The sequence below is a fragment of the Gopherus flavomarginatus genome, chromosome 1 (genome assembly GCF_025201925.1).
Source record: "Gopherus flavomarginatus isolate rGopFla2 chromosome 1, rGopFla2.mat.asm, whole genome shotgun sequence".
Classification (NCBI taxonomy): domain Eukaryota; kingdom Metazoa; phylum Chordata; order Testudines; family Testudinidae; genus Gopherus; species Gopherus flavomarginatus.
Window position 1 is genome coordinate 157,063,152 of NC_066617.1, and position 18,791 is coordinate 157,081,942.

Genomic DNA, 18,791 nt, shown 5'->3' on the forward strand with positions numbered 1-18,791 from the left:
AACAGAGGGAATGAAGCTCACCCTGGAAGCCTAGAAGAGCAACAGCAGCAGCTGCACCATTTGCACTCGGCTCACAGCTTTGTGGTTTCCTTTCCAGCCACATAGGTACTGGAAGTAGGGGTGCTGCCACATTCCCTAGCTTGAAGTGGTTCCCAGTATATAAAGGGTTTGCAGTTGGGTTCAATGGCTCTCAGCACTCCCACTATACAAATTGCTCCAGCACCCTTGTCCAGCCATACAAATTAGAAGCTTCTCTTTTATAAAATCATAGATTCATAGGACTGGAAAGGACCTTGAGAGGTCATCTAGTCCAGTCCCCTGCACTCATGGCAGGACTAAGTATTATCTAGACCATTCCTGACAAGTGTTGATCTAACGTGCTCTTAAAAATCTCCAATGATGGAGATTCCACAACCTCCCTAGGCAATTTATTCCAGTGCTTAACTACCCTGACAGCTAGGAAGTTTTTCCTAATGTCCAACCTAAACCTCCCTTGCTGCAATTTAAGCCCATTGCTTTTTGTCTTATCCTTAGAGGCTAATGAGAACAATTTACCTCCCTCCTCCTTGTAACAACCTTTTACGTATTTGAAAACTGTTATCATGACTCCTCTCAGTCTTCTCTTTTCCAGACTGAACGAGCCCAATTTTTTCAGTCTTCCCTCATAGGTCATGTTTTCTAGACCTTTAATCGTTTTTGTTGCTCTTCTCTGGATTTTATCCTATTTGTCCACATTTTTCCTGAAATGTGGGGCCCCAAACTAGACAGAATACTTCAGTTGAGGTCTAATCGGAGAGGAGTAAAGCGGAAGAATTACTTCTCATATCTTGCTTACAACACTCCTGCTAATACATCCCAGAATGATGTTTGGTTTTTTTTGCAACAGCGTTACACTGTTGACTCATATTTAGCTTGTAGTCCACTATGACCCCCAGATCCCTCTCCATAGTACTCCTTCCTAGGCAGTCATTTCCCATTTTGTATGTGTAAAACTAATTGTTCCTTCCTAACTGGAGAACTTTGCATTTGTCCTTACTGAATTTCATCCTATTTACTTCAGACCATTTCTTCAGCTTGTCCAGATCATTTTGAATTTTAATCTCATCCTCCAAAGCACTTGCAACCCCTGCCAGCTTGGTATCATCTGCAAACTTGATAAATGTACTCTCTATGCCATTATCTAAATCACTGATGAAGCTATTGAACAGAACCAGATCCAGAATTGACCCCATTCATTATGCCCTTCCAGCACGACTGTGAACCACTGATAGCTACTCTCTGGGAACGTTTTCCCAACCAGTTTTGCACCCACTTTATAGTAGCTCCATCTAGGTAGCATTTCCCTAATTTGTTTATGAGAAGATCATGTGAGATAGTATCAAAAGCTTTACTAAAGTCAAGATATACCACGTCTACCACTTCCCCCCATCCACAAGGCTTGTTACCCTGTCAAAGAAAGCTATCAGGTTGGTTTGACATGATTTGTTCTTGACAAATCCATGCTGGCTGTTACTTATCACCTTATTATCTTCTAGATGTTTGCAAATTGATTGCTGAATTATTTGCTCCATTGTCTTTCCGGGTATAGAAGTTAAGCTGACTGCTCTGAAATTCCCCAGATTGTCCTTATTTCCCTTTTTACAGCTGGGCACTGTATTTGTCCTTTTCCAGTCTTCTGGAATCTCTCCCATCTTCCATGACTTGTCAAAGATAAAATGAGAGCCAAGGCCCTGCGGTATTGGTCACGCTCACCCAGGGGCCAGCAGGCTTTGCAGGCCCCACTACCCTATGCACCCCTCCCCCTGTACTTTTTCTCCACTGGGTCAGTGCTTCTCCTTCCTGGAGAGCAGAGTGGGTAGGAGAGAGCCATACCACTCCGACGACAGCCAGGCAAATGACCACGGCGAAGGAGGCATAAGCAGAGTAAGCACTGGCGTTGATATCAGGGTGGCGGGTCTGGTAAAGCTTGAGCATGCAGAGTCCTGCAATCATGTACATGAAGGAGGTGTCTGTGAAAGGAAGAGAACAGAGAGAATGAAGACAAATAGGGTTTTTCCTTACTCACTGCCCAGGGGACTGGGATGGCTTTTCAGAGAGTGTCTGTAAATCAGGGCCGAGCCCATGGGCCAGACCCTTGGCTGGCAGGTATAGCTCCTTGGAGCTCTGCCAATTTGCTCTGGCAGTTCTTCAATTTGCACTGTGAGCTCCCCAAGTACTGTGAACCAATGCAGAATAAGAATTAAGTGCTTGGAACATGCCAGTGCAACACAGGGCCACATGGGATTATTGCTAGGAACAGACAAACTGACCTACAGGGAGACAGTTTCCAGCCTGGTGGGGCTGAGGTCCACATGTTAGATACATGGGCCACTGAATCTTCTGGGGGGGGCGTAATCAGGAGCTGTCAGGGCCTCAGAGGCAAACAGTTTAGGCCTTGTCTATGCTACCTTTGAACGCTGAGTGCCAGAATTGAGGGGAATCACGATTCTTGCCAGCAGAGTGCTAACACAGTCATCTGGACAGCATATCATCAACTGGAGTACAAAAAACACATCATTCACTAACTGGTCCCTGCACACCCAACAAGTGGGCAAGCTCGGAAGAGGTCTGCAGGCCTAGCATCCCAGGGGACGCCGAAGTTCCACTTGGCTGATCTGCTTCAAACCTGAATGGGTGAAACCTGAGCCCTTTTTCCCCATAAATTTCTCTCTTGGCTGGGGTTCTCCACTTACCAAACTGGAAATTAGAGTAGTTGGGGCAGACATGGTAACAAGCACTGAGAACCCCTTCCATCATCAAAGCAATGCCCATGGCATAGAAGAGACCAAAGTGTTTGGGGATTCCATATTCCTGGAAGAGGAGGAGGGAAGAGAACACAAGGGACATAGTGTCATATCCTCTCTAATCAGAGTTTACATTCCTATGGAGCTCAAACTACATTTTACACACACTCCCACTCCAATGAAGGGTAGCCACCTTTGGAGTGTCTATGGCACACAACAGCACACTGCTAGGCTACTTAGTAGTCTAAGACCCAGCCTGATGGAACTGCAGGGGGGGTTGAGGGGGCAGAATGCAGCTAATCACAGGGGAATTTGTCAGTATCCCAATACTGAAAAACCCCAGCCCAGATTCCCCACTCCCCTGCCCCTTGTGTGGGAATTTACACCTGAGCAAATGGAGCACACCACGGTGTAAGGCACTATCACGTCAGACAAGTAGCATTTTACACTCGTTTTCCACAGATGCAAATGAGAACACAGGTGGAAGGCAGTGGGGAATTGAGCCCCCTGCCCTTCTGAGAAAAGATCTTTGCCAGGACCCAGTTTAGGACTCCTTTGAAAGTCCAGGAACACAGATCTGCTAAACCAGTGTCTCTCAAACTTTTGTACTGGTGACCCCTTTCACACAGCAAGCCGTCGAGTGCGACCCCCCTCCCTTATGAATTAAAAACACTTTTAAATATATTTAACACAAAAATGCTGAATTCAAAACAAGATCTGGGGTGGGAGCTGACAGCTCGCGACCCCCCATGTAATAACCTCATGACCCCCTGAGGGGTCCCGACCCCCAGTTTGAGAACTCCTGCCCTACACCAAACAGGGGTACTTGTTTAGAATTGAATTGGAGGAACAGCGCCACCTACTGAAGCATCAATGCCATTGCCGGCAGTACTTACGGCCTCTAATGTCACCAATGCACATACTGGGCAGACACAACACCTCTTTGCTGAGATCTGAGAAGACCAGAGTTGGAAGCAGTGCTTAATTTGTAAGGAAAGAGATGCTAGGCCTCAAGCAATTTTTTTTACATTCGTAACTGAAGCAGCAAGCTCAGAGGTGCCGGGGCTATGAACTGCCAAGCCTAGAGGTGCCAGGGCTCAGTCTGGGCACAAATTAAGCACTGGTTGGTTCCTAGATCTATGGTTAAAATATGCTTCCTGTTCAGTGCAGCTCAAGCAGAGCTAGCCAAGTTCCTGTGGAATAAAATGGACTTGTCTCCACCTCCTTACAAAGGAGCGGAGAGGTTCGAGTCTCCCCCTGTGGCTTTGTGCTCTTCTCAGGGGATGTTCTGGACTTCTAAAAAAATACCCTGTGGTAAACAGGAGAGGTTCTCCATCCAAAGCTGATTGCTCAGAACTCCTCAGTCCCTTTGGCAGGGCCGAGAGCAGGCTCTCATTCATGCTGCATTAATGCTCCATGGAGTGACGTGTTTGGCACCTGGACGCCATGCGGTGATGGCCACATTACAAATCCAAAGCTTGGTCTTTGTCCGGGGACTATCCCTCAAGCACCCCTCCTCTCACTGCTCCCAGGGCGCTAACTAGAACAATGGCTCTACCCCATTTCCTTCCCTGGAGGACACTGAGAACATCCAGCTCGGACGTTGGCAGCCATGGCAGCTGCCAGAAAGGCGGTAACATTTCACCACAGCAGTACCCATGTGGAACACGTAGCTACAATGAGCACAGAGCCAGCGCGCACCTCAGAATGCAGCTGCGCCCTGACGAGGGGCTCACTGTCCTCTGTCCATGCAGACCGAGCAAGGAGTCCAATCACAGGGCTCTCTCTGCTCTCTGCAGAGGCAGAAAGCCTCCTCCCCTGCCAAGGCTGAGTGGGGGCACATTCCGTACCAGCGTGTAGGTGTCTTTGGCTTCCAGCGAATGGCGGTGGAGAATGTCTCTGCGCAACACGATCAGCAGGAAGAGGAAGCCCAGCAGCACGTGGCCCACGTTGCTCAGGACATTGTTGAAAGCGCTGCAGGGAAGAGGATTCCCCCAAGAGTTAAGGATTTGTGGGGCAAGAGGACATATTTTAAACATCCCAGAGGACATCTTCCCACACCCAAGGTGATCCACCCCGGCAGTAAATCCATTAATCTTAATGCCAGAAACGCCCATTGTGATCCCCTGGTCTTCTCCCCTGCATGACACAGGCCACAGAACATCATCCAAATTAAACTAAGCTAAGGGTAAAAGGCCAGTGGAAAGGTTTGGTTTGGCAGGGCGAAGGGTCCCGCCCCTAAGCAGTCAAAGGCTTCGGCAGAGCTCTACAAACGGGTTGATTTTACATGCTGAACAAGCGGCAACACCCAAGTACAGCAGATTCAGCTTGGCTCAACGCTGGACTCCTAAGCCTCAGAGCACTTCTGCACTGCTGTTTGAAATGGATCATTTCTCTGGATGAAAGGTCTGACCCGTACTCCTTCGTACAGTCGCTGCTCACTGGCGTGCTTGTGAGAAGGTCTGAAAAATGACTTTAGCTGCAATTTGGTGGGTTTCCCCTGCGTGCCCCTGGGTGTCTCTCTCATATAACTCGGCGGAAAGCCACCCCAGCAACTGCACAGAGAGGCTCCAGTCCCATCCCTGAATGTATGGTGACCTCACACTGACTTTATAAGCTTGGCAGGTACAAAATCTTACCTTCTCTGACCCCCTCTAAAGAGGTATTAAAGAAAGGCAATGCCCTTCCAGCATGCACCACAAAGAGGATCAATCTTAAGTCCAAGTGAGCCAGCCAGCGAATGGATTCAAAGGGTTCACTCACCTCAAGACCCCCAGAGGATGAGCACAGAGGAAGTTATAGTAGCAGATATCCTGGTTACCAGTTACGTTCACCACCTGCAGAGTGGAAGGGGAACTGGTGTTAGAGCCAGGGTGAAGTGCAGTGTGCACAAGCTGAGGAGGAGGAGGGTAAAGTGAACCTGATCAGCATAGAATTAGCATTTCATAGCAGTATCCAACCACCACCACGGTCTGCAACCTAGCCTAGTGTTGTGCCCAGAAAACTGCCTGTCACAATCCATTCACAGTTAACAGACACACGTCTTGGACTGAGCGTCCCTGTCATGCTGAAGCCTTGAGATAGAATTCAAGGCACTTACAACAAACACACAGGCCTGGCTCTTGAAAACCCCTCTTGTCCTGCTGGATGTGTCTCTTTTATAGAAACACAGGATGAATTTTAAAGAGCCAGGGCTGTAGCACAGACGTGTCTGCACCTTTCTGACCACAGGGGGAGCTTCCCAAGGGTTTCCATCCCTCACTAGCCCAGCTTCAGCTGCCAACCCATGCATCAGACAGCACCTCAGGGGCCATCTGATGAATCCAGGCTTCCAGTCTATAGCATTTACTTTCCTTTATTGTTTTTAATTTGCCTGGTTTATGCACTTTGGGCCGTGTGGCACTTTGGGCCATGTGGCAGGTAAGTTTGGACACAGGTACGGCTGTATTTAGAGTTACTGCCTTGTGGCCAGACCCAGACAATAGTGCTTCAAAAATATACTTGGGGGAGCGAACCAGGACTGCTTCGCCCAGTCACTGGAACAAAGGAATGGTCAGCCTCAAGACAGGAGATGGAGCTTAGTGACTGGCCAACGAAGGTGGAACTGGCTCCTGGAACACGTCAGGATGGTGACAATGAACCTCAGTGAAAAAACACACTTTTCTCACCAATTCCACAATACCACAGAGAAGAGTGAGCATGGGTGGCAGGTATAATAGGCCTGAGGAGGCTAAGCCGCCCCTAAGCCAAGCCCTGACCCCGCCCACACTCCGCCAAGCTGGCGGGAGCTGGCTGGAGGCCAGCAGGCAGCTGGGGCCGGCAGGTGACTCAGCGCTGGGGCCAGCTAGCGGCTCCTCCAACCACCGATAGATGGTGGGTAGTGGCGGGGCTGCGGGGCTAGCCTCCCCAAAGGGAGACTCACGTGCTGCCCATGAGAAAGACAGAGACTGAAAGAGAGAGAGCATGCAAGAACACTGAGAGGAACAGAGAGAGAGACACAGATCTGTGTGGGCACTTCATAGCACTGGGAGGCACTCAAATGTCATGGTGTGGGCCAGCTAAGATAATACAGTCCCTGAGTAAGGACTGACACAAACAGGATTTGGCCCATAACAGTGATCCCCATCCCCCTCAAAGCAAACCAACCAACCAGAGGCTCATGCTGGTGGGGCTGGAAGACTTGCTGAGTTCACCATTTGCAATGCTGACACCCGAGTGTGGCATTTCAGGTGCCCCGCCAGGACGTGGATGTTCTGCCAGGAGCTCGCAGTGGATTTGAACTGGCTAGATGCAGGAAACACCATTGGGGGGGTCGCAAATGACAGCAGTTAGAAGCATTCAGCCCCTAACCCAGACAGTGCTGGATTCTGGGGTTACCTGCATTGCTGAACCTCAGAGAGCATTAGGGGAAGAACAGGAGAGGGTCAAGCTGAGGGCAAAGCCAAGGAGCACTCACCGTTTGGTATGTGATGACCAGCTGGATCACAGGCAGTGCATAGAACACGGCGATTGTGATGATGTTCCTGCAGAGGGAGAGCGCAGCAGTTACCACAGCAACGCAGCCATCAGCATGCACGAGAACAGAGTCTGAGCTCTGCTTATGGGTCTTCCACCCAGTTTCCCCCAGCCTCTCACCGGCTATTTCCCTTTAAGGAGAGTGTGGTGTCTGGTGGGGAGAGCAGTGGACCCTGGCAGATCTACCCCTGGCTTGCTGTGTACCCCCCCTGCCATGTGTAAAATGGAGATAACAATACACCTACTTCCCAGAGGAGCAGGAGGAATAACAGAGATTCCCGGGTGCAAGGCAATGGAGGGAGCCAAAGCTGTTACATGGCTATGTTCCACAGAGGCATGTAGGCAAGTGGTTGCTCTGTACCTCTTTAAAGCATTCAGGATGAAGACCCACAGTGCTCACTGAGATAGTGCCTGACCTCATGGTATATATTCTCCCAAGGCTCTTAACCAACCCCTTCCCCCAGCCCTGCAGCTGTTCCTGGAGGTGAGGTGTAACTCACGGACAGAAAGAAGTGTTTCATATCACATCTCTCAACATCAAAAGTATGCACTGCAGCCAATAGTCACACTGCCCTCTTACCAAGCCAGCACCTCTGCTGCTGTCCAACTAACCCCCAGCCAACAGCCCTTTAATATATATACTAAAGGTTTCAGGTCTTAGGGGTGGGCATAAATGGCGATTTGCAGACAGTTAGGCACATGGAGCTGCAGGGTCTGGGCCAGAGCCGAACACTTACGCTAGTAGGTGAAATTTGGTGTGATGCAATGAAGCGCAGATGAAAGGTCCCATACGCAGCATGAATATGCTCAGCAGTCCATGCATACAGATGGTCCCAAGCCCTTGTGTTCACTCCTAAATACATGTGCACAGGCCCACGCACACCACACGCTCCAAATGCGTACCCATGTACATCCAACCGACCAGTATTCTAGCCGGAAGCTTAGAGTGGGTCCTAAATAGTGTGTGTGCGCCTCTAAGTGGACCCTCAAATGAGGGATCTGGGAACTCAATTTAAAGGCCCAGATTTAGGGATCGAAGCTCATCTGTCTGTCCTTTACTTACCAGAAATAAATTTTGTACTTTTTGCTGACGATTCGCCGATCCTTTCTGGACAAGTCTGACAGATAGAGGAACATCTGCAATATAACACAATACAGAGGAGAGAAAAGGAGAATTCATGAAGGAGAAGGAAACCTTTAGAAAGCTTGAATACATTTGGATGATCCAAGTGGATGGGTAAAGCACGTCCTTTCCCTACAGTAACTCTTGCGATTCTTTGAGGAAGAAAGCCCAGAACAGCCCCGAATAAAAGTTCAGAAATTCTCTCTGGAACTAAGATGACAAAACAAAGAACTTTAAAAGTTGCTATTAGTAGAATTACTTTCCAGTAAGACACCATTCAAACCAAGTTCTGTATGGAGATAGATCATGGGTCAATTCGTCCCTGCTGTAACAATGGATGTACTCAACAGAGTTGCCCCAGAGATTAATTTGACCAATCGTTAAGTATTGAGGACAAGAAGAGATGGTACATAGGTTCACTTGGCTCCTTGTCTTTTCTGCATCCCCTGTTGGTGTTCCCCATCCCCATTCTCTATGACTATGGCTCTCCTAAGGTCTCAGTATCCACCACCAGCCGCTTGCTTTCTTCCACCATCCCTTCAGCCCCTTCATTTGTTTTCCAGCCTTCTAGGTTGCACCATCCTCCACCAAAGCAGCATCTCTCCAGTTTCCTAAACAATGCTGTTCATTTGAGCCTTTAATAGCACTGGTTTTCTATCAGAGCTCTGGGAAAACTTTCTGGGCCTTGGAGGATTATTAAATACATTAATCAGATGAAGGCCATTAATGTGCCCTTGAAAGAGCACAGTTAAAAAGAGAGATGTGACCAGCAATAATGGCTGGAATCACATAGCTGACCCCACCACGCAGTGCTTAGCACAAGGACACGACACCAGTCATACCTTAGTGCGGATGACATTCTTATCACTTTCAATTTCGGGCATGGTGTCAAAATCGCTCTCCTCCTCCACAGAGCTGTCTGTGTCAGAACCATGTGGGTGCCCACGCTCCGGGGACGATAACTGCCGGCCACCACTGGAGCTTGACTCATCTGGAAATGAGGCAGGAAGGTTCATGGTAAAGGGTAAGTCCCTCTGTACACAGAAACAAGGGAGTGTTCACCATACCAGGAGCTTCTGATGGAGGAACGCAGCATACACAGACCAAGGAATAGGTTGGTAGATGGTTGTTGCCCTATGTGGGAATTCCCACAAGATTCTGATCTAGGACACTCGTAGTCCACCCCTCTGCTCTTCCTAGCATTTTCCCGCTCTCTCTCTTTCATTTCCATAATGTTCGCTACTTCCAGCTAGCCAGGCCCCTGTGAGATCATGAATCTGAGATGTACTAACCAGTAAAGGCTGCGGCATTCTGCCTGGTGTTAGCAGTGGCCTCTGAGTACTGCCCTGAAGATAGAGTTTGCATGTCAAGCTTTTCTAAAAGAGGTTTTAAAACAAAAAAGAGAAGAAAATTAAATCCTCCAACAAGGGGAGAGGGTCAGACCCCAGCCGCTGTGTGTTTCCTGAAGCAGATGGGAACATGAATGGTCCCATGCACAGCATCACCAGCTTCGGGACCAATAGGCCTCACCTGTATCTTGTGTTGTGTTTGCCCAGGTTGTGTGCCAGCTCTTTGCCCACGTAGGCTCAGGGCAGCAGTGTGGATTGAGCATGCGGATTGTGGTGGTTGAAGAGGCAGGGGAGAGTGATGTCAGCTCGCTCACTCGTTTGAGAGTCCTATGGGGCCCTTCTAAATTGTCCAGATAGTCTTAAGGGCAGAAAAAAAACCCGACTTGAGTAGGGAGTCTTGTGTCATGGATCTGGAGTTAGATCTGGGTCAGAATATATCCCAGAAGAAAGCCCTGACTCTACTCCACTTCCCAAACCCTCATGTTATTCCCATCACCAGATAAGCATCTGGTTCTGACTTTCTTTCCCAGCAGATATCACACATCTTCCGGCTGGAATCTGAGTACCATTTTAAGGGCGAGAGTGTGTCCTTAGTGCAGGAATGAGCCAGGGTAGCAATCACATTAAGCACCTAGAGCAGGAATTAAAAATTCTACACTGCTGTGTGAAAACAGAGCCACTCTCTTCCCTAACATCAGTTCAAAACCCTCAGGCTTCTAGGCCCCCTGGACCTGATCTACGCCACCATGCAGGAGACCCAGGCCCCTGTGTCTTGGTCCCAGAGCTGCAGAGCCTGGGCATTCTTGGAGAGAGCAGTATGGCATTTGGTTAGCACTCTCCCCTCCAAGGGCGCCTGGGCAGGCTCAGCAGGAAGGAACTCACAGCCCAGCTCCCTGCAGCCTTGATAGTGGCCAAAAAAAAAAACCAGGGAAAACCACCGTGGGGGAAGAGGAGCTGCCTAAAGCCATGGACTCCCTCCCCTCAGCCCACTCATTGCTCTGTGCTCCTCGCCTTCCCCACAAGCAGTGGGGTTATGTGGCCCCAATCTCCTAATCAGCAGGCAGCCAGTGGGGCAGAGACTCCTCTGCAGACAATAAGACATCTTGGGGCCATGGCAGAGGTCGGGGCCTTCTACCAGATTGGCTCCTTCCCCCAGAAGCAGCCGCCCAGGCAGCCCAGGTGCTAGGAGGTGCCTGATGCTCAGGTTCCAGAGTGTTCCGTACCAATAGCTCCATAGCTGCTTCCCTCGGGGGTGCCAGTCGTGATGGGATGTGAGGTAGCCACAGTCCCGGATCCTGCAACAGATACAAAGAGACTTTGATCTGCTCAGACCCCATTTTAAAAAGAGAGAGACTTGATGGAGGAGGCTCCTTAGTGCAAAGAGAAGCCCCCAACCTATCCAACACCCTTGTCCTGTTTACTGTGAAACATAGGCCTCCGTCCCTGCCCACAGCACACATGACAAACCATAGCCCCCTTCTCTCCCCCTGCTCTCTGGCAGAGGATGCATCATAAACCACAAATCCCTGCCCTTCATTCCACTCAGCACCAATCAGAAGTGCGGCAAAGCCCTGGCCCCTTCCCTGTTCCCTCCATACTCCAGCATTGCCAACTCCTGCAATTTTCGCATGAGTTCCATGAGATTTGGGGTGTTCTCAATGGCAGTCATGAATTTCTGCCTTCAGTCTCACAACGTTTTGCCCTCACCCAAAATGGCAGTTAATTCCCATGATTATCACTGGAAAAGCCACACATGCCCTCAGCCCTCCATGTTCTTTTAGCCACAGTAGGTGAAAGCAAGCTGCTCCCAGCAAAGATGGCAACTGTCTCCCATCACTAGCACTGGGACAGCCTCCTAAGACTCAGAATCCACCCACATTTGCTGAGTTGAGGCAGGGGAAGCTGCCTTTCAGATAACAGCCTCATCTGACTTGGTTCTCCAGGTCTTCCTGAAACACATTATCAAAGCTGGCCAGCAAGCAAAGGGAGGGACGACCCAAGATTGCCAATATTAGCAAGGGGCAGAGGAAAACGTAAGCAAGAAAATCTGTGAGGCTCTAAATCATGAAGGAGCAGTGACAAGTGCAAGCCTAGTGTGGCAAACCCAGGACAAATGGCTACAAAGGAAGGGGTAGTAATTAGTCCCAGGGAGGTTAAAAGACCTCTCTCTAGCCACTGAGGAGAGATAGCCATGGGGAAATAAGGTTCAGCTGGAAAAGGAGTTACCAGGGAACTAATTAGGTTCAGCTGGCCCCAACTGCTGGAGACCTTTGTAAACCCTCTCTGGCATGGAAGCAGGGGGGAGAGTGAGAGAAGCTGTCAGCAAGTTAGGTGCAGCAAGGATCTGAACCCTTCCAGCAAGGAAGACTGCATTCTGTGCCCAGAAGGGGAGAAAACCTGCACAAGGGACAGGCTGAGAGAGGGATCAGCCAGACCCTGTGCAACCTGGAAGGATTTTGCTTTGCCCAAGCCTGTGTCTCCAAGGCTAAAAAGGACTGAGCCTGCTGAGGAGAAGCAGGTACTTTGCCACATGTTTTATCAGGGGTGGGATGGTCCCTCATAGATACACTAGGCCCGTTAAGATGAGTGGTATAGAGACCACAGCATTAATAGACTCGGGAAGTGCAATCACATTAGTCTTGGGGAAGCTGGTCAGGAAGGACCAACTATCCCAGGCCAAACGCAAATATCCTGTGTGCATGGGGTTGTCAACTATTATCCAACCATCCCCGTAAGAATAGAAGTTCTCGGAAACCCCACTAAGTTGACGGTGGGAGTAGTTCTGAAACTCCCCTACCCTGTCCTTATCGGACAAGACTTCCCGGGGACGAGGTAGAAGAAAATAATGACCCTGGGTGTGGCCCAGATAGTTGACCCTCCCCCAGCCTTCCATGAGTTTAGCCAGAATTTTTTCTCCCCACTGGAGAAGTCCAGGAAGACTCAGAGGGAACGGAGGGCAGATAAAAGGAGGGGGACGAGGATCCTGACCCAGTACCAGAAGTCTACGCTGGCAGGGGAAAGAAGGAGCTCAACTGACAGCGGGACTGGGTCGGCCATCAACAACCCTGTCGTTGGACCTGGTTCCCAGGGGCTTTCCCCGAGGGGGAGACGGACATAAAGCCCCCAGAATTTGGACAAATGGGGACCACACATGGGAATTTTGGTCAGGATCAGGCCAATGATCCCATATACCACAATGTTCGTAAAGTAGTAGTCAAGGTAAATGGGGGTCCCTGTGGAGGGGAGAGTTAAGGGCCCAGGGCCATATTATATGATTAAGAAGGATCTACTATATAGAGTAGTCCGCATCCAAGAGCAAGTCAAAGAACAACTCTTGGTCCCCCGGAAGCATCAGAGGGCTGTAATGGATCTGGCCCACAGTCATCTGTTCGGGGCCCATCTAGGGGTAGATAAGACCCTTGATCGGATTCTTCAGAGGTTTTTTTGGCCTGGCATTTATGCGGCAGTCCGGTGATATTGTACCTCTTGTCTGGAATGCCAGATACATGGGCCCCGACCACACTTAAGGGCCCCTCTGGTACCTCTGCCAATTATCAAGGTTCCATTTGAGCGAATAGCTATGGACATAGTAGGGCCATTGGAGAAGTCAGCCCGGGGCCATCAGTACATTCGGGTAGTACTAGATTATGCCACCCAATACCCTGAGGCCGTACCCCTACGGAATACCATGTCCAAGACCAGAGCCAAAGAATTAGTCCATTTTTTTTCCAGAGTAAGAATACCTATGGAGATCCTGACTGACCAAGGGACATCATTTGTGTCTAAACTGATGAAGGACTTATGTACAATGCTCCACATACGGACCCTTAGAACATCGGTCTACCATCCCCAGACCGATGGCCTTGTCAAACATTTTAATAGGACATTGAAAAACATGTTATGGAAAGTGATTAGTCGTGACGGGAAAGACTGGGACGCCCTGCTGCCTTATGTGCTGTTTGCTGTACGGAAGGTTCCTCAGGCTTCCACTGGATTCTCCCCCTTCAAGCTGTTATATGGTCGCCACCCCAGGGGCATACTGGACCTGGCTAAAGAAGACTGGGAAGAACAGCCGAACCCTGGGAGAAATGTTGTTGAACATGTGCTGCAGATGAAAGACAGAATAGCCTGAGTCGCCTCCCTTGTGCACGAACACATGGAGAAGGCCCAAGGGGCACAACGGACGTACTACAATCGTCAAGCAATGACCCAGAAGTTCCAGGTAGGGGACTGGGTGATGGTGCTCATACACACAGCGGAGAGCAAGCCCCTGGCCAGGTGGCGGGGGCCATATGAGGTAATAGAAGCTATAGGAGAAGTCGACTATAAGGTCCAACAGCCGGGTCGCTGGAAGCTGGAGCAGATCTACCATATAAATCTGCTGAAACTTTGGCAGGATAGAGAAGCTCCGGTGGTTGCGCTGGGGGCACCATCCCCTAAAAGCAACGAGCCCGACCTGGTGGGAATATCCCCGGAGTTGATTCCGGAACAATGATCAGAAGTGATCAACCTGATCAAATGCAACCAGGATATGTTCTTGGAAAAGCCAGGCAGGACTACCAAGGTTCACCATCACATCCTCACAGAGCCTGGAGTGAAGATGAACGTCAATCCATACCGGATCCCAGAGGCCAAGAGAGAAGAGATTAGGAAAGAGGTCAGGAAAATGCTGGCCTTAGGAGTCATCGAAGAATCTCATAGTCAATGGTCCAGTCCCGTGGTTTTAGTGCCTAAGCCTGATGGCAGTATGAGGTTCTGCAATGACTTCCGCAAGCTGAATGAGGTATCCCGATTTGATGCATACCCTATACCCAGGATAGATGAGCTGACTGACAGATTGGGAAAGGCACAGTTTATGTCTACCCTTGACTTTACCAAGGGCTATTGGCAGATCCCCCTGGCCAAGGCCGACAAGGAAAAGACAGCCTTTGCAACTCCAGAAGGACTATATCAGTACACTGTTCTCCCTTTTGGGTTGCATGGGGCCCACGCTACTTTCCAACGGCTCATGGACAAACTGTTATGACCCCATGGAAAGTATGTGGCAGCCTATCTTGACGACATCATCATATATAGCCCCGACTGGGAGATGCACATGGAGAAGGTAGCAGCGGCCATGGAGCACCCTGAGGAAGGCAGGACTGACTGCAAATCTCTCCAAATGTTCGATCGGGTTAGCTGAGGCCAAGTACCTTGGGTATATAGTGGGGAGGGGCGTGGTGAAGCCCCAGGTCAACAAGTTAGAAGCTATTCAGAAGTAGCCCTGACCACTCCAGAAAAAACAGGTCAGAGCATTCCTGGGACTAGTGGGGTACTATAGGCGGTTCATTCCCCACTTCGCCACCAGGGCATGCCCATTAATGGACCTAACCAAAGCTCGGGGCCCAGACATAGTAAAATGGTCTGCTGCAGCCGAAGCCACTTTTGCGGATCTAAGGAAGGCCCTGTGCACAGACCCCGTACTAGTAGCCCCAGACTGGTGGAAGGAGTTTATCCTACAAACAGACACCTCTGAAGTAGGGCTGGGGGCAGTGCTTTCACAAATGGTCGGAGATGACTAACACTCCGTCCTCTTCCTCAGTAGGAAGCTCCTACCTAGGGAATGGAAATATGCCATAGTGGAGAAGGAATGCCTGGCAGTAAAATGGGCCATAGAAAGCCTCCACTACTATTTACTTGGACAGAGGTTTACCCTGGTCACAGACCATGCCCCTTTGCAGTGGATGCACCAAAACAAGGACAAAAACATGAGAGTAACAAGATGGTTTCTGTGTCTTCAACCCTTCCACTTCACAGTATGACATAAGTCTGGAACCCAACATGGCAATGCAGATGGCCTGTTGAGGGTGCATTGCTTTCCGACCCAAGTAGCCCAACCCCGTAGAGTTGAGTGGAGGGGGTGGGGGGATATGTGGCAAACCCAGGACAAATGGCTACAATGGTTGGTGTAGTAATTAGTCCCAGGGGGGTTAAAAGACCTCTCCCTATCCACTGATGAGAGATAGCCATGGGGAAATAAGGTTCAGCTGGAAAAGGAGTTACTAGGAAACTAATTAGGTTCAGCTGGCCCCAACTGCTGGAGACCTTTGTAAACCCTCTCTGGCATGGAAGTAGGGGGGAGAGTGAGAGAAGCAGAGGAGCTGCCAGCAAGTTAGGTGCAGCAAGGCTGTGAACCCTTCCAGCAAGGAAGACTGCATTCTGTGCCCAGAAGGGGAGAAAACCTGCACAAGGGACAGGCTGAAAGAGGGATCAGCCAGACCCTGTGCGACCTGGAAGGATTTTGCTTTGCCCAAGCCTGTGTCTCCAAGGCTAAAAAGGACTGAGCCTGCTGAGGAGAAGCAGGTACTTTGCCACACTAGATTGTGAGCTTTTTTCGCCCCTCACTCATCTCATTTGGATACACATTATGCAGCTGAAAAGACCCAGTGAAGCCACACATGGGCTGCAGCACCAATTTACACACAGCAAAGTCAAACTGAATGAGTCCAGTCAGCCAGTTACACCCATCCTTTGGACAACCAGTGTGCAAAGCTGATACATTTTATCCTAATACAGAGGCACCAGGTTCTCTCCAGCAAGGGGCTATTGCTCCTTGTACTGGCAAGTCTAGGTGCTGGACGTCTTCTTGAAAACCTAGCTAGGTTTTTCTACCACAGTATATAAGGGCCTGAAACATGATCTACAGTCAGAGTTTAAGGCCAGAAGGGAGCATGACCACCCAATGATGTAGTGTGACTTCCCGTATGTCACAGGCCACCAACACCACCCAGCTCCTACCCACTAAACCCAACACCTGAAATGAGACCAAAGTACAACCACCTACAGAAGACTAGACTACTATGGGCCACAGGCAGAGAATAGGAGGGACAGAGGTGCAGCAGCACCTGAGGCGTCTGCAATGGCAGGGAATGATCAAATGAGAGATACTCAGACAACCCTGGCAAGTGACCCATCCACACACTGCAGAGGAAGGCAAAAATGTCCCTGACAATCTGACCTGGGGGGGAAATTCCATCCTGACCGCACATAGGGGACTACTTAGACCCACATGCTGTGAGCAAGAGCCAGCCAGCCCAGTCCGTGAGAGACAGAGAGAGAGAGAGAATGCTGGGTGCTACCTCAGGGCATTGACCCACCAGGGCTGGCTTTAGGAAGTGCGAGGCCCAATTCTAACACTTTCAGCAGGGCCCTGGCAGGGACGACTTAAAAAGAAAAAAGTGTTAAAAAAAGCCTTCCATTTCTTCCATGTATTATTTACTTTCCATAACTATATAAATAATAAAATTGTATATTATGTACATTGCATCATATATGCTGTTGATTGGTTATTAATGACTGCCGTTTCACATGTGTGGGTCCCAACCACTCCCTGGGGGTGTGCACATGTGTGGGTCCCCACTGTTTCCTGCCCCCCTCATTGAAGCAGGTGTGCAGGTTACTGGCCTCGGAACTGCAGGGCAGCAGTGGACATGGGGCTGGTTTGAGGCAGGGCAGGGGCTGACTGGAGGTAGGGTCTGGCTGCAGGCGGGGCAAGGGGTGCAGGGCTGGCTGGAGACAGGGGAGTGTGGGGCAGGCTGGCTTCAGGCAGGGCCACAGGGGGGTGCAGCAGGGGTTGGCAGGGCTGGAGACAAGAGTATGGGACTGGCTGGCTTCAGGCAGGGGGGTGCAGCAGGGGTTGGCTGGAGACAGGGCAGGGCGGGCAGTGCAGGGCTGGTGTGGGAAGGGGTGTATGGCAGGGGTTGGCTGGAGACAGGGCAGGGGGTTTGGTAGGGGCTGGCTGTGGCCAGGGGGTGCAGAGCTGGCTGCAGGCAGCGGGGGGTGGGGCTGGTGCGGGTAGGGCAGGGGGTGCAGCAGAGGCAGCTGGAGCCCCGGCCCTTTTAAAAGCCCCCAAGCCCCCCGCTATCCCAGGGCTCTGGGGGCTATTTAAAGGGCCCGGAGCTCCAGCTGGGGGCACGGGGCTTGCCGCGCTCCAGCCGGAGCTTGTCATAAACCAGAAAAACCACTTTATTTGCATGTGTATTGTGCTGGGTACTTGACTGTCAATCGGAGTGCTATAGTATAACAAAAGACCCTTAATAGTTCCTTAATGGTTCCTTGCTTAATATGCAAGCCAAAAACTGCAAGAGAGAGCAGAAAAAAAAATTCTCTCTGGTTCCTTTTAAAACCAAACTGTTTCTCTCTGCTTAAAAGCTCTAGCAGAGAAAAAGAAAATAATATTTCTACTGGCTTCTGGATTCTTCTATCTATCCACACCGCTGTGCCACCATGTCATAACATTTTTTCCCAGATCTGGACCTTAGCGTCCAAAATATGGGTGTTAGCATGAAAACCTCCAAGCTTAGTTACCAGCTTGGACCTGATAACGCTGCCACCAGCCAGGGATTTATACAGTGCCTAGCTCACTGTGGTCTCCCCAAAACCTTCCCTGAGGGACCCCCAGACTCAGATGCCTTGAGTCTTACAACAAAGGGAAATAACCCCCTCCCCTTGTTTCCTGGTTACTTCCTCCCAGGCTCCCCTCCCTGGACGACCCTAGGAGATTCCCTGCTTCCAGTCCTGGAAACACAAGTACCGAGAGAGCTAATCTCTCTTCCCCCTTACCCAGAGGGTATGCAAAGTCAGGCTTAGTAAATCTAACACAAAGAGATTTTCCCCCTGACTTCTTCCTCCCACCAATTCCCTGGTGAGCTGCAGACTCAATTCTCTGGAGTCCCCACTAAAGAAAAACTCCAACAGGTCTTAAAAAGAAAGCTTTATAAAAAGAAAAAAGTACATTAAAAATAGTCTCTGTATAACGGTGAAAATATACAGGGTCAATTGCTTAAAAGAAAAATGAATAAACAGCCTTATCCAAAAAGAATACAATTCAAAACACTCCAGCAACTACACACATGTAAATACAAAAAAACAATATAAACCTATTGTCTTACTATCTTTGTACTTACAACTTGGAAACAGAAGATTAGAAAGCCAGGAAACAAAGATCACTCTCAGAGCCGAGAGGGCACAGACACAAGACAA

At 49.8% G+C, this 18,791-nt stretch overlaps 1 protein-coding gene across 4 annotated transcripts in view; it reads right to left on the reverse strand.

Annotated features, from left to right (window-relative positions):
- SIDT1 (SID1 transmembrane family member 1) overlaps nt 1-18,791 on the reverse strand; it is a 96,681-nt gene that overhangs the window by 15,960 nt on the left and 61,930 nt on the right. For 2 of the 4 annotated variants that reach the window (XM_050932603.1, XM_050932594.1), the window contains exons 11-19: nt 10,994-11,065; nt 9,714-9,797; nt 9,264-9,412; nt 8,362-8,435; nt 7,240-7,306; nt 5,547-5,620; nt 4,634-4,757; nt 2,733-2,850; nt 1,873-2,009 (exon numbers count right to left, since the gene is read on the reverse strand). In XM_050932603.1, coding sequence (XP_050788560.1) covers nt 1,873-2,009; nt 2,733-2,850; nt 4,634-4,757; nt 5,547-5,620; nt 7,240-7,306; nt 8,362-8,435; nt 9,264-9,412; nt 9,714-9,797; nt 10,994-11,065 — 899 coding nt within the window. The remainder of the gene's footprint in view (nt 1-1,872; nt 2,010-2,732; nt 2,851-4,633; nt 4,758-5,546; nt 5,621-7,239; nt 7,307-8,361; nt 8,436-9,263; nt 9,413-9,713; nt 9,798-10,993; nt 11,066-18,791) is intronic. The other 2 variants (XM_050932622.1, XM_050932612.1) reach the window with 1 other exon arrangement.